The sequence below is a fragment of the Hyperolius riggenbachi genome, chromosome 4 (assembly GCF_040937935.1).
Source record: "Hyperolius riggenbachi isolate aHypRig1 chromosome 4, aHypRig1.pri, whole genome shotgun sequence".
Classification (NCBI taxonomy): Eukaryota; Metazoa; Chordata; class Amphibia; order Anura; family Hyperoliidae; genus Hyperolius; species Hyperolius riggenbachi.
In genome coordinates this window covers 317,681,373-317,701,019 of record NC_090649.1, presented here as the reverse complement: position 1 = coordinate 317,701,019, position 19,647 = coordinate 317,681,373, and the positions used below count along the sequence as shown (strand labels likewise).

At 44.9% G+C, this 19,647-nt stretch overlaps 1 protein-coding gene across 2 annotated transcripts in view; it reads left to right on the top strand.

The window, feature by feature from the left end:
* The window catches only part of AIG1 (androgen induced 1), a 294,614-nt gene that overhangs the window by 87,846 nt on the left and 187,121 nt on the right, over window positions 1–19,647 (top strand). Inside the window, exons 3-4 of one of the 2 annotated variants that reach the window (XR_011031186.1) lie at window positions 2,868–2,969; window positions 11,333–11,487. Coding sequence is in view for 1 of the 2 variants with exons in the window: in XM_068279509.1 (XP_068135610.1) it covers window positions 2,868–2,969 (102 nt within the window). In the remaining variant the exon portion in view is untranslated. The remainder of the gene's footprint in view (window positions 1–2,867; window positions 2,970–11,332; window positions 11,488–19,647) is intronic. The other variant, XM_068279509.1, reaches the window with a different exon arrangement.

Sequence of the window (19,647 nt, the reverse complement as noted above, 5' to 3'; positions counted from 1 at the left end):
AAAATGAAGCTGGCTTGTCCAAATGAGCTTTAGCATACTTCAAGTGGCTTGGTTTGTGTTGTGGGTGAAGAAAAGGCTTCCTCTGCATCACTCTCTCATACAGCATCTCCTTGTGTAAAGTGCGCCCAATGGTTGAACGATGCACGGTGACTCCATGTGCAGAAAGATGATGTTGTAGGTCTTTGGTACTGGTCTGTGGGTTGATTGTTCTCACCATTCGTCGCTTCTGTTTATCCGAGATGTTTCTTGGGCTGCCACGAGCCTTAACTTGAACTGAGCCTGTGGTCTTCCATTTCCTCAATATGTTCCTAACTGTGGAAACAGAAAGCTGAAATATCTGAGACAGCTTTCTGTATCCTTCCCCTAAACCATGATGGTGAACAATCTTTGTCTTCAGATCATTTGAGAGTTGTTTTGAGACCCCCATGTTGCTACTCTTCAGAGAAAATTAAAAGAGGAGGGAAGGTTACAAATGACCCCCTTAAATACTATTTCTCATAATTGCATTCACCTGTGTATGTAGGTCAGGGGTCACTGAGCTTACCAAGCCAATTTGAGTTCCAATAATTAGTTCTAAGGGTTTTGGAATCAATAAAATAACAACGGTGCCCAAATTTATGCACTTGCCTAATTTTATTTAACCGTTATTGCGCACATTCTGTAAATCCAATAAACTTAATTTCACTTCTCAAATATCACTGTGTGTGTCTCCTATATGATATATTTAACTGGCATTTTTTATCATAACAACCAACCATTTATACAGGAAAATCATGATGATTGACAAAGTTGTTCAAACTTTCGCATCCTACTGTATATATATTTCTTTTTTAATTAACACTGAGCAGTTACTTAAATAAAATTGACTTGACTATAACATTTTTGATTGGAGTTTCACATTTGGAGCCAGAGATTATTAAATGTCCAACCATAACAAAGTTATATATAAACACACCAAAGTCCAGTCTACTGAGAAGCTTATTATAATGTTTCTGGATTGTAGTTGGAAAGCAGAAAAAAATGAAACATATGCAAACAGTAGGAGGATATACAAACTATATGGATATTTAATGCAGACATAAACTCTTCTTTCTGTAACTATTAAGTGACAAGTTAGCAATCATGTGGCCAATGGCCATCCTGGTCTGCAAACAACAACAGGCAATCATAATATGTAATCTTACTTTCGTAAATTTTCTTGTAATTACAACTTTGTAAGTAATCTGGATATCACATAATTTTTGCAATTTAGTTGAAATTACGTTCACAGAAACCACTAATATATGCTTTCTGTTGGTGGGCTCTGATCCTTGCCGGCATGTTTGTTGTTGTTTTTTTTTTATTATTTGTCCTTTATTTTTCAATAAATTTTCCCTTTATTTATTTTTTAATCCCTCCCCCGCCAGCCAATCACAGCGATCAGCTGTCATAGCCATCAGCCTATGGTCGGACAGTTTGTTCTCCCCTCCCCCCACCCGTCACCTTGCAGAGTAGCTCATGAAGCGGTGTACAGTTACCTGCTGTGCACCAGGTCTCACCTATGCTGCTGGAGGCTTTACAATAATGGTTCTTAGTGGCTGGGGGTGGTGGGGCGCTAGGTTGTCATGCCGCTGATTGCTACTATGCAAAATCTGAGCTCATCACTATTCTTGTGGGTAAAATCTTTCGGTGCCAACCCTTAAAGAGCTACTCCAGTGAAAATAATGTAATAAAAAAGTGATTCATTTTTACAATAATTATGTATAAATGATTTAGTCAGTGTTTGCCCATTGTAAAATCTTTTAAATCCCTGATTTACATTCTGACATTTATTACATGGTGACATTTTTACTGTTGGCAGGTGATGTAGCTGCTGCATGTTTTTTTGGAAGTTGGAAACAGCTGTAAACAGCTATTTCCCACAATGCAGCAAGGTTCACAGACAGGAAACTGCCAGGAGTACATACTCAGAGTTTCTTTGTGGGAGGGGTTTCACCACAATATCAGCCATACAGCGCCCCCTGATGATCCGTTTGTGAAAAGGAATAGATTTCTCATGTAAAAGGGGGTATCAGCTACTGATTGGGATAAAGTTCAATTCTTGGTCGGAGTTTCTCTTTAAACTCCCTTTTAACACTAAACTCCCTCAGATTATTAATAATAACCTTTCCCTTAACGTTAACTCCTTCTTGAGGTTTTAGCCTTATAACGCTATTAAGTAAAACAAATGTTTCCTTCTCTATCCCAAACCCTAGCCCTCCTAATCAATGGCTAACCCTACCTGATATTTCTAGCCGACAATTATTTTTGGTTTGCATAACCAGTGACAACTTCATCCTTTTGTTTTACTTAGTCAATATTCTGTAGGTGTCAATAATACTTTCATGCAGCACCAATTAAGTTTGCTTGGCATGCAGCTGCCAATACTCATGCCCAAACCTTGCATTGCATAATGAAACGATTGGGTGCCAGGCACCTAGTTTTCTCATTTATACAAGTTGAATCCACCTGTTTTGTTGTCCAAAGTCTCTCTCTCACTCTCTCTCTCTCTCTCTCTTTCTCTCTCTCTCTCTCTCTCTCTCTCCATGTATAGATTACATGTTAGATACTGATAATATAATTTTCCCTGAATGCTCCTGTGAGGCTGGCCTTGCAGGTTCTGCCTGTGCATAGTCACCTTGGAAAATTCCAGGAAAGCTTTTTACTAATGAGATGTTCTATTTCTTTGCAAACTGATATTGTTTCCACTGTATATGTTCAAAAAAAGAATATGTCTACAGTGTTGTGTATTTTTTATTTAATATACTAATTGGTCTTATTTCAATATTTTCATTGCACCGTAGAACTATGTTTATGATCTTTTAATCATTTTCTCCATTTCCTTTCAGTTTGTAGTGACAATGTTCTGGGCTCTTTATATATACGACAGGGAACTGGTTTATCCGAAGCTCTTGGATAATTTCATCCCACCTTGGCTAAATCATGGAATGGTAAGTTTTCTTATTTTTCTATTTGCACAACAACTACAGTTTATAATCATCCAGTAATCAAAGTTTAAAAAAATACACTGATCCTGACTTATAAGGAAAGTTATTTGAACTGCAATCACAAAGAATTGTCCTCATAAGAATTACTACTGATAACAAATGCTGTATTTGCAAACCTGAATTTTAAAATGGCAGTTTACTATTTTCTAGGAACTATTTTAGTACTTTATACATAGCGGAACCTTGGTTTGTGAGTATAATTCATTTCAGAAACATGCTTGTAATCCAAAGCACTCTTATATCAAAGCATATTTCCCCATAGGGATTAATTGAAACTGTGATGACTCATTCCACAATACAAAAACATTTATACTGTATAAGCCACAAGGGGGCAGACTTGGGCTTGAAAAGACATCACTGAGGACTGACTCAGCTATAATCATTCCTTGAAAGCTAGACTGAATGCTCAGTCGGGGATTCTTATTAGGGCTGATAACAGGCAGATTTAGCAGAGAAGAATGAAACAAAGAGCAGGGTAGGTGTTTACTGTCATGTTCCCATTGATATATATGGTAAAATACATGGGGGTGCTTCGTCTCTGGTTCTCTTTAAGTCCTGTCTGACTCTTTGCAACCCCTTGGACCACAGGCCCCTCTATCCTCTACTGAGTTATGGTCTTTAACGCTTCAACATCGCTCAGGTAAAGCTGGCAATTAAATTTGCCAGTGAATCCTGAGCGATTTGAGGTGATAAGATAATTGCACTGTTTGAGCTTTTTATCATCTCGAATTGCAGATGGCCCTGTGTGTCCAAACTATTTCAGCTTTAGCATTGCTCTTCCAATGAACAGTCAGGTTTAATTTCTTTAAGGATCGACTGATTATGTCTTCTTGCAGTTCAAGGGACTTTCAAAAGTCTCCAGCACCTCAATTCAAAGGTGTCAATTCTTTGGCGCTCAGCCTTCCTTATGGTCCAACTCTCACGACCGTATGTTACTACTGGGAAAAACATTACTTTGACTATACGAGCCTTTGTTGACAAGGTGACATCTTTGCTTTTTTATTACACACAAGTTTTTCGTTGCTTTCCTTCTAACCTCTGGCTACCAATAATCAACATACCTTAGTGCTATGTCAATAACTCTACTCTCTACAACATCTTCAGGCAACTAAACAAAAATGATATGAAACATCATTGTTTGTTGTTCTTGAATAGCAACCGGTGGTTATACTCAGGAAGCCTGCTATAGTGTAAGAAATGCAGACATTTCCACTGGATAGATCACTGTTGCAAAAGCACTGGCAGTATTATATCCTCCATATAGCTAACTGCACAACCTTACAAGCTTACAACCTGGAATTGGATTTGCAAACTGGTGGGCAGAGTGATCATAGTACCTTGTCCTTTACCGCAGGCACTGGCTATCACGTTGTTTAAGTATTGGCATGCTGGTAGGTTGCAATACAGGTGTTATTTTTGAGTGTTGGCATTTAACTACAGTAGTCGGCACTTGGGGATTTTCAGTGAAGATGGGCTTAATTTAGACACTGAAGCACTAGCCCTCAAAATTTCAATGTATAATAAAAAATAATCAAAATTTCACACAATTACCTGCAGCTCCCTTTTCTCCTAGAAGTCACAAAGCATAGCTCCCCATCTAACTCAGCAATTGCCTGCAGCTCCCATCTCTCCTAGCAGCCACAGGGCATAGCTCCCCATCTAACTCAGCAATTGCCTGCAGCTCCCATCTCTCCTAGCAGCTCTCCATCTCATTCTGAAAGTCCCTACAGCCCCAATCTCTACTAGCGGTCACAGAGCATAACTCCCCATCTCATTCAACAATTCCTTGCAGCTCCCATCTCTCCTAGCAGTCACAGAATATACAGTAGCTCCCTATCTCATTCAGCAATTCCCTGCTGCCCCAATCTATCTCTCCATGCAGTCACATAACATAACTCCCCATCTCACTGTAGCTGGTATAATTCCTCCTCATCTGTGTCTAATCACAAGTTGTAATTTGATCTCTCCCCTGTGTCCACCACAAGCAATCTGCAGCGAGTTCCTGTAGAATTAGACCTGGTCAAGTCTAAGTAGCCCGTGAGCAATCCCTCTGCGGGTCACCACGCCACACACAATATCAATATAGTAAATACGAAAAAGGCACTCAATTGGCTTTTAAGCTTGCATTTTATCAAATCCCAGTAATACACCCTCCCCTCTCCCCTGTGTCACCTGACTGCCACGGCAGAGAGGCCAGATATATAAAACAATAAGATCCAACGCTCACAGTGATACCCAGTGCAAATGTTATCAAATTATAACAGAACGTTAACCAGTTGCCGACTGCGTCACGCCAATGGGCGTGGTCGCGGCGGCAGCCCCAGGACCGCCTAACACCGATTGGCGTAAAGTCCTGGGGCTTACATTTGCAGGAGTTCGCGCTCAGGCTGCAAGCGCATCTCCTGCTTGGTGGGCGGAGCTCCGCTCCGCCTTCAGTCTCCGAGCGGCGATCACCGCTCGGGAGACTGTAACGGCGAAACCGCCGCTTAATTGTACTGTACAGCGCTGCGATCTACAGCAGCGCTGTACTTGGGACAGCCGTGTGACACGGCTGTCCCCCTGGGGGACAAGAGAGCGATCGGCTCTCATAGGCTGAAGCCTATGACAGCCGATCGCCGTTATTGGCTGCCTGGGGGGTGGGAGGGACGGAGGGGAAAAAAAATGAAAAAATACACACTTTTAATAAAAAAACAAAAAAAAAATAAAACTATTTATATAAAAACAAACAAACACTGCAGGGGCGATCAGACCCCACCAATAGAGAGCTCTGTTGGTGGGGACAAAAGGAGGGGGGAATCACTTATGTGCGGTGTTGTGCGGCCCTGCAGCTTGGCCTTAAAGCTGCAGCGACCAATTTTTAACAAAATAGCCTGGTCACTAGGGGGGTTTAAGCCCATGGTCCTCAAGAGGTTAATAAATGCAGTTCACTTCCTATTGCATATGTGTCCAGTGTAGAAAATTCAACATAGTGCAGGTTTAGCATCACATGCACATAATGTTCATATTCATAATCTCTGGATTTCCATCTCGACATATAGAGGGTGGTTACTCACTCCCCCCCTTTATAGAGAGACTCACCAAAAGATGAGGCCCGACCCGGCCCGTTATCGCCTCTGGGGTATTGGCCATCCACAGCCTGTCTGGCAGCCTCCACTGTGCTGTGGCTCCTCTGGTCAGCCAAAATAGAAGCTCAGGGTCTCCAGCATCTCACGAGTCCTCTGCTGTATTGCGTCTCTTATAGTTAATGGGAGTGGGTGCTCTTTAAGAAAAAATGAGAGGAAAACCTCCTCATCGCGTAAAAATATCTTTAATAATTTTGAAATTGTTAAAAACAACTTGCATAAGTCACCAGTATGGCTTTGGCTTTATATGTCCATCAATAATGACAGATCAAGCGTATATACATACACGTTCAGAGTTTGGCTTACAGAAAAATATATATAGCGCTTAGTCAAAAGCTGCACTAGACAGGCCCTATAATAATTATGCAATCACCGCTAGCAAGCGTATTACATTTACCACACAGACAAGATGCTTTATCCGCTGGTTTAAGGCCGAGTGCAGACGCCAAAAACTTTCACACAGCCGTGTGTAGTGTTGGCTGCAAGCTGGTTCCAGGTGACGTCATGCGTAAGTCACGTCACTCCGTAGCTCCGCCCTACACATTTCGTCGCATAGCAACTCATCAGGGGCTACGGAGACGCCGGGACGACGTGCTTAAATACACTGCAATCATTATGCAGCCTGGTAATCAACTTCTAACTTCACAATTATCGCTCATATTCATATTAAATCATGTTATACATCCAAAGGATTACAATATCAACCAGACATGTGTGTCCCCAGATATCAATATCAGGTAATCAGTGTGCTCCTAGATATCTGTTTTAGGTAGTTATGTGTGACCCCCAGAGGGCAATATTTGGCAGCCAAGTGAGCCTCATGACCCCCAGATAGTAAATAAAGTAGCTCTCCCAAATAGAAGTATTACGTAGCTAGGAATGCTCATCAGATAGTAGTAATAAGTAGCTAAGTGTGTCCTCCAGATACAAGTATTGGGTAGCTGCGTAAGGTAACTTTTGTTCCACTCAGATAGTTTGGTAGGACCCCACAGGTATTAATGTTGCCCCTCAGATACCAGTATTAGGTAGGGCCCCTCAGATACTAGGTGTTGAATGCATTGGCGAAGAGACAATGACAGTAAGGGTGGAGAGAGGAGTCGGCTTGCTCTGCTGACTCTTTATTTCACTTCAGGAGGAGAATGGACTGTTTACAACTGTGACCCCTGCGACTTCTGGTCCTGCTCCTACGTTCAGTAGTGGTGGAGACTAATAGCATGCCCAGAATTAGAAGCAGGTGGACAGTGCTGAAGTTTGGTTACTTGTGGGATGTTTTATCTGCATATGTGTGGACTTGTAAAATATTTATTTATTTATTGTATTTATAAAGCGCCAACATATTACGCAGCGCTAGACAATAAATAGGGATACATACAATATTTAGGGGTGACATACAGCAAAATGACAATACCTGAATACAAGAAAGATCAGATCATGCAGCACAGTATGAGTACAAGGTAATGCTTAGTCAGTCACTGGATGGAGCATGGAGATTAGGCAAGTTAGGTTCACTCAGATGCCTAGCATGGGTTCACAGTAATGGAGGTGCATGATCAGGTTGGACACAAAAGGAGGAGGACCCTGCCCAAAGGCTTACAATCTAAAGGGAGAGGTAGGGACACGAGAGGTAGGAGACCAGAGTTCAGCTGTGGGTTTAGAGCACTTGTGAGGGGTAGTAGGCCAGAGTGAAAAGGTGAGTTTTTAGGGCTTTCTTGAAGATGTTGAAGGAGGGGGCTGCCCTAATGGGTGGAGGTAGGGAGTTCCATAGTGTTGGAGCAGCTCTTGAGAAGTCCTGGAGGCGTGCATGGGACTGGGCGATGCGGGGGGCGGCTAGGCGAAGTTCATTGGAAGACCGGAGTGAGCGGCTAGGTGTGTACCTCTGAGTAAGATCGGAAATGTAGGTTGGACATGTTTTTTGTACAGATTTGTAGGTCAGACACAGTATCTTGAATCTGATTCTGGACTGGATAGGAAGCCAGTGGAGGGATTCAAGGAGGGGATCCGCCATGGTAGAGCGGTGGGAGCAGTGGATAATTCTGGCTGTGGCATTCATGATGGACTGCAGTGGGGCTGTTCGGGTCATAGGGAGACTAGACAGCAGGGCATTGCAGTAGTCAAGGCGGGAAATTATGAGGGCATGGATGAGGAGTTTGGTGGTGGCAGAGGTCAGGAAAGGGCGAATCTTACAGATGTTACGAAGGTGGAAGTTGCAGGACTTTGTGAGGTTTTGGATGTGGGGAGTGAAGGAGAGTGCGGAGTCCAGGGTGACACCCAGACAGCGGGCTTGAGAGGTAGGGTGAATGGTAGTGTGGTTAACAGTGACATGCACATCTGGGAGGTTTATGGATGTCCGGGGTGGGAAGATCATAATTTCCGTTTTGTCTAGGTTTAGTTTCAGGAACCTAGCAGACATCCAGGAGTAGATGGCTGATAGACAGGAGGGGACCTTGTCCATGGTAGTGGTGGATATGTCAGGGGTGTGGAGGTAGATCTGGGTGTCATCTGCATACAGATGATAGTTAAAACCCATGGAGGAGATAACCTTGCCAATAGAGGATGTGTATAGGGTGAACAGTAAGGGGCCAAGGACCGAACCTTGGGGGACTCCCACCGAGAGGTGGTTGGGGGTGGATGAGGACTCATTGAAGGCGGTCGTGAAGGAGCGGTTGGAGAGGTAGGATGAAAGCCAGGACAGGGCAAGATCGTGAATGCCCATGGACTGGAGGGACTGGAGGAGTAGGGGATGATCTACTGTGTCAAAAGCTGCTGAAAGGTCAAGAAGGAGGAGAATGGAGTATTCACCTTCAGCTTTAGCTAAGGCAAGGTCATTGACCACTTTGGTGAGAGCAGTTTCGGTTGAGTGGGCAGGCCGAAATCCAGATTGCAGTGGGTCTAGCAGTGAGTTGGCATTGAGGAACTGGGTCAGGCGTTTGTGAACCAGACGCTCAAGGAGTTTTGAGGCAAAGGGGAGGAGGGAGATAGGACGGTAGTTGGAGGGTAGTGAGGGGTCGCTTTTACTACAGATAATTAAATCAAATGAAGTGTTCTTCTTCCAAAGTACCAGTTAACTCAACTGAAATATCTTCATTTGAATAACGTTTAGTAGCAGAGAACTGACACAAAAATGAGAAGTGTTATAGCAGCAGAGTAATATGCTTATGTAATAGCTGGCTTGTGGATGAATGCCCTCTGTTTGCACTGTGATCAAGTGGTTACATTCAGTGCATAAAACTACTCAAGAGGCATATTAAGAGAAAAAGGAAGTGTTTAAATTCTCTAATTGTCTCCAGCTGAATAATGATTACTCACAAAGATCTGTTATAAAGCCCAAAGTACACAGACAGTTGCTATGGAGTGATTGGTGTCTAATACACTACATCACAGTTACTTGTGCAGTGTCAGATCATGTCTTGTGATTAAAAATCAAATAATTACACCAAGTGCACACAATTCCCCAGAGACAAATGATCCACACATAAACAACCTGGAGAAAACACACTTGGCCTCTAAAATATTAGCTTTGTCAGGGAAAAGTAGAAAAAAACAGTAATAACAATATGGAACTCTGAAGACACATTCCTTACTCAAAATTGCATTGGTTCAGCCACTGAACCATTGTAATAGACCTCCTTATGGAATGGCGAGAGAATAATCTAAGAATACAGTTGTGCACTGTTGTGATTTGGCAGAAGGATTCAGCTATATCAATTTGTTCATTGCATCTTTATAAATAGCAAGGTGCCATTTGTTGTGCTAATAATATGACCTGACAGTATGAATTTTGCATTCAAGCTGCTATATGGTATATATGGTATATGCAGAGAGGAAGAAGAGTCTCTAGTCTGCACCTATTCACTTTTTTGCTGCTGTACTTCTGCACAATATTCAGGAAGCAGCAACTCCTCAATAGGTGACACCTAAGGTACATAACTTAGATGGCCTATTGCTATGGCCCTGAGGCGATAAACCGAAACAGCCCGTTCAACCTTGATTAATGTCTTCATCAGTATAATGTGTATACACGTTACCGGTGGGCTGCACTGAGTTATTTTCTTCTAAATAACTTGTGTAGGGCGTAAAAAAGTTTAAAGTATACTGGACCCAAGGCAAAGCTACCTAATGACCTTAGGTAGCTTTGCCTTGGGTCCAGTATACTCCAGTATACAGTGGTCGAGTCCCCATAATAACTCATTGAAAGTCCCCATAATTACTCATTGAAATTTCAGACTACTGTCTAAAGTCAAATGTTTAGAAAGTAAAGAGACAGGCTTATAATGTTTTCTCCTATCACACTCCCATTCCCTCTTTCCATTCAACCCCCATATTGAAGAAATGGGAGGGTGACAGGAAAGGACATTGCAGCAACTCTGCCTCTTACTGTCAGAAAATTTGACTTTAGCCAAGAGTCAAATTTTTGAAGGAGTGATTATGGGGACTGGGGGAATGGCAAGAACAGACCAGCATGAACAGACCTCTTTAAAGAGTAACTGTCAGGCTGCAGAAGCTAATTTAAACCTCTATTCTCCTGTGTTAAACAGTTTAGACGGAAGCCAAAAAGGCAATAGTGAAGATAAAAATCTCTCTTTCATTTGATGTGTGCTTATCAGCAAAGCTGTTAGACCCAAGCTCTTAAGAGGACGCAAGCCGCAAACCATACTGCAAAGCATTCTGGGGCCCTCACCTCGGCTGCTAATGAGAAGTTACAGGGTCAAGTAACAATAGCATGTAACTCAGTCCAGCGCACAGCACTGATAAATCTCCTGGCAGAGTACACTGCAGAAGTCCGCTATTGTTCCTAGCCACATGGCTAATTAATATTCACTGCAAACTAGTGTTATTCAGTACGAGCTTTTCTGTGATCAGGAAGCAGGGAGGACATGACGACACAATTGGCTTCATAGGAGACAGCCAAACATGGGGCCTGCCATGAGCTGTCAGGAGCATCATTCTCTGCATATACTATATAAAAATTCTGTGAAATCCAAACGTGGACAGTGAAATGCATATGTAATGTAAGTACAGCCTATATTTAGCTACTGATATATGTGTTTATTTTCTCTGAGACCTAATACCTAACAGCTCCTCTTTAAAGAAATATTCAAGTACTGTAGAGGTCATGTTGCAATATTAGACAGGAGAGAAAGGAACTTGGAAGTAACACAAACACTTTACTACACAATATTTCAGGTACAAGGCTGCCCCCACCATTGTAGAAGCACAGAGGACCTGCTCTGACTATTCTAAACCTGCAAATGAAACTGTTATAACACTCTGGTCTGACTAAAAACAAAAACAATACTTCAGGTAGTGCATCTTCGGAAAGGCTAGGATTCTTAAAGCAGGTATGTAGCCGAAAAAAATGACTTTTAGTCTTTTATTGTAAATGCAATATAATTAATATATACAGAAAATTATTAAAAGTAACAATTATAGAGACAGTAGACACAATTAAAAAAAGGGTCAACACAAAGAGAATGAATACTTAGAGATCTTGGAAGAAAAATGTCTTTTGTGTGGAAGTCCAGGAAATTCAAAGTTCCTTTGTTTCAGAATTCAGGGGAGCTAGCCGTGGGTTCTCTTATTAGCTTAAATCCATACATGGTGTTAAATGGAGAACTCCTATCAGATTTCATCCTTTGCTTATGTAGGACCCTGCTCTTGAGGCCAGAACTCAGAGCCAGCTCCTGGGCTTGGACATTCCTTTATGTCGGAGGGAATACCAAATATATGACATTTTTTTATATATCGGGCCACATTCACTGCACACAAATAATAATAGCAAATTCACAATCCCCAAAGAATATGGAACAAATTAATACCAGATATGAATAGTGTGTAATATTCACTTTCCTGAGAAGTGGGATAACGGGATGGTGGCTTACCTCAGCCCTGTACAAGTAGGATGAAAATGACTGTCACGTTATTAGTGATCAGACAATATACTTTTAAATACCTATCATAAGTATGGTATCTCTTAAAAAGGCAAAAATAAGAAAGTATATTATATTGCTTCCGCTCTGCCTGCCCCCATGTTGAGCTGAAAGCTTGCTAGCTGCAGTGTACTACCACATGTCTGGTGTAAACACCTATGGGTGAGGTGCCTGCTAAAGGTAGATTCTTCTTATGCTAGCGTTCCCACCTAACTGCTAGGTAATTAAAGAAAAAACATTGTCATCCCAGAATAGCAGCTGGCAACCGCTTCAATAGAGCAGACCCCATGCTTTGCCCTCTGCTCTTCCTAGACACACAATCTGGATTGTACCGTGTATCACAATCAGAAAGCCGATTGATTGCTCCTTTTCATGGTTCGCTCGTGACCCCCCCCCCCACACACACACACACTAAAATGACCCTACCTTACTGGAATTTTTTTCATACTTCTTTTTTTCTTACTCATAGTGCCTTCGGAATTTAGAGCTTTCCACCATCTTACTGATTAAAAAAAAAAAAAACTTTTTTGTGGTATTAAAAAAGTTAAATCTGAGAATTTGTATTTTTCAATAGTTTACAAAAATGTAGTTTATTTAATTTGTCCCTTGATAAATGTAGTGGGAAAGAATAGTGTGATGATAAATGTGCCATCGGAGAGGCCATTCCATATCTGGCTGTAAGCTTGCGCCTTACTCCCAACACTTATCCCCAGCTTTACAACTCACACCGTGTATACTGTATATATCAAGAAATATTTATTTTATTCCTCACACATTTATGCTTTTCAACACCCAAACACTTCATTTATTCAAACCTCCACTTTTTTCTTTGATAGCACTTTCACACTTTTTCTCTCTTACCTTTCAATGACAGGAAGGCATTATGGGAAAAATAATGCTCTTATGAAGAAAAAAATCTATTTGATAACTTAGTGTATATTAATATATTCATGAATGTAAAATAATGCACTGCAATTTCTCTTATTAAAAAGGTGTTCTCTCTACTCCGTATTACCTTTGTTCAGATAATTGGTGCACATTTGCTAGTAAGTGTTTAGAATTAAAGGGGAACTGAAGTAAGAGGTATATGGAGGCTGCCATATTTATTTCCTTTTAATCAATACCAATTGCCTGGCAGCCCTGCTGGTCTATCTCACTGCAGTAGAGTCTGAGTAACACCAGAAACAAGCATGCAGCTAGTCTTGTCAGATCTGACATTAACCTATTTTGGTTCCTGGACGTAGAAACTACGTCCAGGAACCATGCGCGCTACCGCTCGCTCCCGTGGCCGATCGCGCGCGTGCACGCGCGCTCCCGGCGCGCGGTTCGTTAGCCAGGCAATCAGTGAATCGGGCTATGGTGCCCGATCACTGATTCCTCTATCCAGCTGAAAAAGCGACAGCTTCTCTCGGAAGCTGCGCCTTTTCTGGCTGTTACCTCCCCCATGTGACGCTCTAAGCGTGTGTTACGCTTAGAGTGACGTCATGTAAACAAACTCATGGCCGCCATCTTTTGGCCAAAAAGTAATACTACAACTAAAAGTAAAAAAAAATTAAAATCAACACACATTTACATTATAAACCTATAGTTTCCATCCCATCCTCCCAAAACTACCCAAATAAAATGTTTAATATAAAAAAACAAAAAACATTACAATAAAAAAAAAAACATGTAAATATTTATCTAAGGGTCTAAACTTTTTAAATATCAATGTAAAGGTGAAATATTTCTATATTTTTTTTATTTTAAACTTGTAAATAGTGATAGATGCAAAACAGAAAAATGCACCTTTATTTCCAAATGAAATATTGTCGCCATACATTGTGATAGGGACATAATTTTAACGGTGTAATAACCGGGACATATGGGTAAATACAATACATGAGTTTTAATTATGGAGGCATGTATTATTTTAAAACTATAATGACTGAAAACTGAGAAATAATATTTTTTTTCCGTTTTTTTCTTATTCTTCCTGTTAAAATGCATTTACAGTAAAGTGGCTCTTAGCAAAATGTACCCCCCAAAGAAAGCCTAATTGGTGGTGGAAAAAACAAGATATAGATCAGTTAATTGTGATAAGTAGTGATAAAGTTATAGGCTAATGAATGGGAGGTGGACATTTCTCAAGTGAAAACGACGGAACGCGAATGGGTTAATGTCAGAAACACCTGATTTGCTGCATGCTTGTTCAGGGGCTATGGCTAAAAGTATTAGAGGCAGAGGATCAGCAGGAGAGCCAGGCAACTGGTAGTGCTTAGATGGTAATAAATATGGCAGCCTCCATATCCCTCTCGCTTCAGTTGCTTATAGTTGACATAACGTGCATGAAATAATACATATTGTTCAGGAATCAGGATTACAAATTCTACAGGATCACTGCCAGTGTTAAAATCCATATAATAATCCATATAATCGATATAATAATCCATATGTAACATGCCTTTATGTCAGGTCCAGTTTTTGACTCTTAGATTTTTGTACAGACAATTGTGACATATTTAGATTAAGAATAATGTGACAGTGATTACTCAGCCTGAGCAGGTGGCCTACCTATTTGATACCTGGTGCTGATTATTTACAGACAACCCTCCCCCCCCTCCCCCCCCAAAAAAAAGGAGTGAGTGCAGTGCTTGAAAGCATGGGCGTAGTCTAGAAACTGCTCTGGTTAGGCGTAGGTTGGGTGCTGTTTTATAGACAGTTAACTCACACAATGGGCCTGATGCTATTCAAGGTGATAGGGAGCCGATCGTTAGGGAGTATTACTCAGGCGACAGCCTGAGGAATGCTTCCATGTTACAGGCGATGGGGAGCAAGGTTTTACCCTGTGGTGTTGTCCTTCAGCACCAGGGCCTCACTCCCCACACATGCGCACACCCGCCGAACATCCATCTCTATCTTCTGCCACTGCATCTGGGGGTCTCCTTCGGGCCACCGTACATCTCTAAAGCCCGCCACGTAGCTGCAAAGGCACCCCAGAGCAATTTACCTCCCTGAACATCTGTCGCCTCTTGCCGCAAGTCCCGTCCTGTAATTACAGTGTATGTGTCACTGTAATTACTCTCTCTCTCTATCATAGAGCCCTGGAAAAGCATCTTTGAATCTCCTGCCGGGGTTCGCAAATTGGTCCACTGTCTGGACCAATTGAAAATGGCTATGTGGTGGCTTCAGAGATGTATGGCGGCCCGACAGGGAGCTCTGGAGGTCTCCCCAGATGCAGCGGTGACCAGGGCCGGATTTGTACCTTTTACCGCCCAAGGCCCACTGTCACCAGCCGCTGCGCCCCCCCCCCCCCCCCCCCTTCACCACCAACATCTCACCTCCAAACTTACACACACTTTCCCCAAGCAAAAAGTCTTAAAGTGAACATTACACAAAAAATACCTTAAAGGACAACTGTAACTAGAGGGATAGGGAGGCTGCCATATTTATTTCCTTTTATACAATACCAGTTGCCTGGCTATCCTGCTGATCCTCTGCCTCTAATACCTTTAGCCATAGCCCCTGAACAAGCATGCAGCACATTAGGTGTTTCTGACATTCTTGTCAGATCTGTGTAAGATTGGCTGCATGCTTGTTTCTGGTGTGATTCAGACACTACTGCAGCCAAATAGATCAGCAGGGCTGCCAGGCAACTGGTATTGTTTAAAAGGAAATAAATATGACAGCCTCCGCATCCCTTTCTTTACAGTTGTCCTTTAAATTGTTCTGGTGTCCACTGTTTCTGCACTGGGACCCTCTGAGCATATTCAGACCCCTCACTGCTGCCTGGGACCCTTTTCTTCCTTGCGGCTGCACTCCTGTCGGTGTACAACCATACTGGGTTTATGCAAGTATCATCCGCACATGCCCAGTAATACAAAGCCTTTCCTGCAGGTCTGTTTTTGTGCTAACGGGAATGTGAGGACCATACTTGTGCATGCCCAGTACAGTTGCATTTGTACATGGGATCGCAGGCACGAGAAAATATAAGGTCCCAGGCAGCAATGGGGGGCTTAATATGTTCATGACCCCTCAGTATAGGTAGCTGGATTTTGTCCACGCCTTTAGTATAGGCAGCCAGATGCTGTCCCCCGTGCTCCCCCAGCCCCCCTTAGTATAGGCAGCCAGATGCTGTCCCCCATGCTCCCCCAGCCCCCCTTAGTATAGGCAGCCAGATGCTGTCCCCCTTGCTCCCCCAGCCCCCCTATAGTATAGGCAGCCAGATGCTGTCCCCCTTTCTCCCCCTTAGTATAGGCAGCCAGATGCTGTCCCTCTTGCCCCCCCAGCCCCCCATAGTATAAGCAGCCAGATGCTGTCCCCCTTGCTCCCCCAGCCCCCCTATAGTATAAGCAGCCAGATGCTGTCCCCCTTGCTCCCCCAGCCCCCCTATAGTATAAGCAGCCAGATGCTGTCCCCCTTGCTCCCCCAGCCCCCCTATAGTATAGGCAGCCAGATGCTGTCCCTCTTGCCCCCCATAGTATAAGCAGCCAGATGCTGTCCCTCTTGCTCCCCCAGCCCCCCTATAGTATAAGCAGCCAGATGCTGTCCCCCTTGCTCCCCCAGCCCCCCTATAGTATAAGCAGCCAGATGCTGTCCCCCTTGCTCCCCCAGCCCCCCTATAGTATAAGCAGCCAGATGCTGTCCCCCTTGCTCCCCCAGCCCCCCTATAGTATAGGCAGCCAGATGCTGTCCCTCTTGCCCCCCATAGTATCAGCAGCCAGATGCTGTCCCCCTTGCTCCCCCAGCCTCCCTATAGTATAGGCAGCCAGATGCTGTCCCCCTTGCTCCCCCTTAGTATAGCCAGCCAGATGCTGTCCCCCTTGCTCCCCCACCCCCCCTATAGTATAGGCAGCCAGATGCTGTCCCCCTTGCTCCCCCTTAGTATAGGCAGCCAGATGCTGTCCCCCTTGCTCCCCCAGCCCCCCTTAGTATAAGCAGCCAGATGCTGTCCCCCTTGCTCCCCCTTAGTATAGGCAGCCAGATGCTGTCCCCCTTGCTCCCCCAGCCCCCCTATAGTATAGGCAGCCAGATGCTGTCCCCCTTGCTCCCCCAGCCCCCCTTAGTATAAGCAGCCAGATGCTGTCCCCCTTGCTCCCCCTTAGTATAGGCAGCCAGATGCTGTCCCCCTTGCTCCCCCAGCCCCCCTTAGTATAAGCAGCCAGATGCTGTCCCCCTTGCTCCCCCTTAGTATAGGCAGCCAGATGCTGTCCCCCTTGCTCCCCCAGCCCCCCTATAGTATAGGCAGCCAGATGCTGTCCCCCTTGCTCCCCCAGCCCCCCTTAGTATAAGCAGCCAGATGCTGTCCCCCTTGCTCCCCCAGCCCCCCTTAGTATAGGCAGCCAAATTATGTATCCCCCCCACCCCCCAGTATTGGCAGCCAGATTCTGTCACCTCCCCCCCCCCCATTTTTGCATAGGTAGCCTGATGCTGCCCCCACCCCCTCAGTACAGACACTCCTTTACTATAGGTAGTCAAATGCTGTGTCTGCCCCTCCCCCCCCAGTACAGGTAGCCAGATGCTGTTCCCCCTTATACCCACCCCCCCCAACCTCAGTATAGGTAGCCAGATGATGTCCCACCCTTACCCCCCTTAGTATAGGTGGCCAGAAGCTGTCCCCCCTCCCTTACTATAAGCAGTCAAATGCAATCCACCTGTAACCCCCTCCCCCTCCGTGTAGGAAGGAAGCCCGATGCTGTCCCCATCACCTCTGATCCCCCCACCCCCCCCCCCCATCCGAGCAGGAGCCAGCCCAGTGCGGATGTCCTCATCCTCTCTTCCTCCCTCTGTCACTCACAGAATGGTAGCAGAGTCTCTCACTGAACTTTCAGCGCTGAAGATTAGATTCCTCTGTCCCGCTGTCAGCCTCTGCAGTGCATCTCTCAATCCAGTCAGCGTCTCTCACATGTGACTCACCGACACTTTACCGGGGAGTCACATGATGGGAATCACCAGAAGGAGAGAGGGATGCACTGCAGAGGCTGACACTGACCGTGAGGCAGAGGAATCTTCAGCGCTGAAAGTTCGGTGAGTGACTCTGCTGCAACTCTGCGAGGGGACGGAGGGGGAAGAGAGGATGAGGACAACTGACATCCGCACCGGCTCCTACTCTCCGGGAAGGGGCGGCTGCCGGCTGTGCTGAGCTAAGGTATGCGGCTGCCCGCCCCTAACAGGAAATAGTATAGCGCTGTAACAGGAAGCGCTGCGTAGCAGGGGTAAAGTGGAGGCTGCGGACATGGGGAGCGCATTTCAGGGCTGGTGACAGGTGAAGTCAACCTGTCACCACCCGCCCCTCACCTTCTAGTGGACTCTGGCGCCCTAGGCACCAGCTTTGGGTGCCTTTCCCCAAATCCGGCCCTGGCGGTGACGACGTGCGTTAGTGTGTTTAGACCTGATTTTTGCAGGTCTAAAGCTAACGTTCATGTCTGCCGGGAAGCAACACTTCCCGGAGCAGGGGTCGAGTCCTGTGTGAACGCGGGGGGACGGCGTCCACTTACTTTTTTTGGACAGTGAACGCCGTCCCCCCTAGCACCCTGGAGGGGAGCAGCGCAGCAGAGAGGAGCATTGTGCGCAGCGTGGGGAAGGGCGGACGTTCCCCCCCCCCATCCCTCACCTTGGGGCTCCTCTCCCTGGCTCTCCCCTCCTTGAAGATGCGGCGGTGGCTGGTAGCGGTGACTGGCAGCGGCATCGGTGGGCGGGACTTACCTCCTCCAGTGTTCCGGGTGGACGCTGTGCGTGCCGCTGCTCTGGTCTAGTGAAGACATATACTGGGGCCACTAAACACCTGGCTACATATACTGGGGGCGACTATACACCTGGCTACATATACTGAGGGCGACTATACACCTGGCTACATATACTGGGGGCCACTAAACACCTGGCTACATATACTGGGGGCAACTATACACCTGGCTTCATGTACTGGGGGCCACTATATACCTGGCTACATATACTGGGGGCCACTAAACACCTGGCTACATATACTGGGGGCCACTATACACCTGGCTACATATACTGGGGGCGACTATACACCTGGCTACATATACTGGGGGCCACTATACACCTGGCTACATATACTGGGGGCCACTATACACCTGGCTACATATACTGGGGGCCACTAAACACCTGGCTACATATACTGGCGGCCACTAAACACCTGGCTACATATACTACGGCCACTAAACACCTGGCTACATATACTGGGAGCCACTAAACACCTGGCTACATATACTGGGGGCCACTAAACACCTGGCTACATATACTGGGGGCCACTATACACCTGGCTACATATACTGGGGGCCACTAAACACCTGGCTGCATATACTGGGGGCCATCATACACCTGGCTACATATAGTGGGCACATATACCCCTGGCTACATATAGTGGGGGCCACTAAACACCTGGCTACATATACTGGGGGCCACTAAACACCTGGCTACATATACTGGGGGCCACTAAACACCTGGCTACATATACTGGGGGCCACTAAACACCTGGCTACATATACTGGGGGCCACTATACACCTGGCTACATATACTGGGGGCCACTATACACCTGGCTACATATACTGGGGGCCACTATACACCTGGCT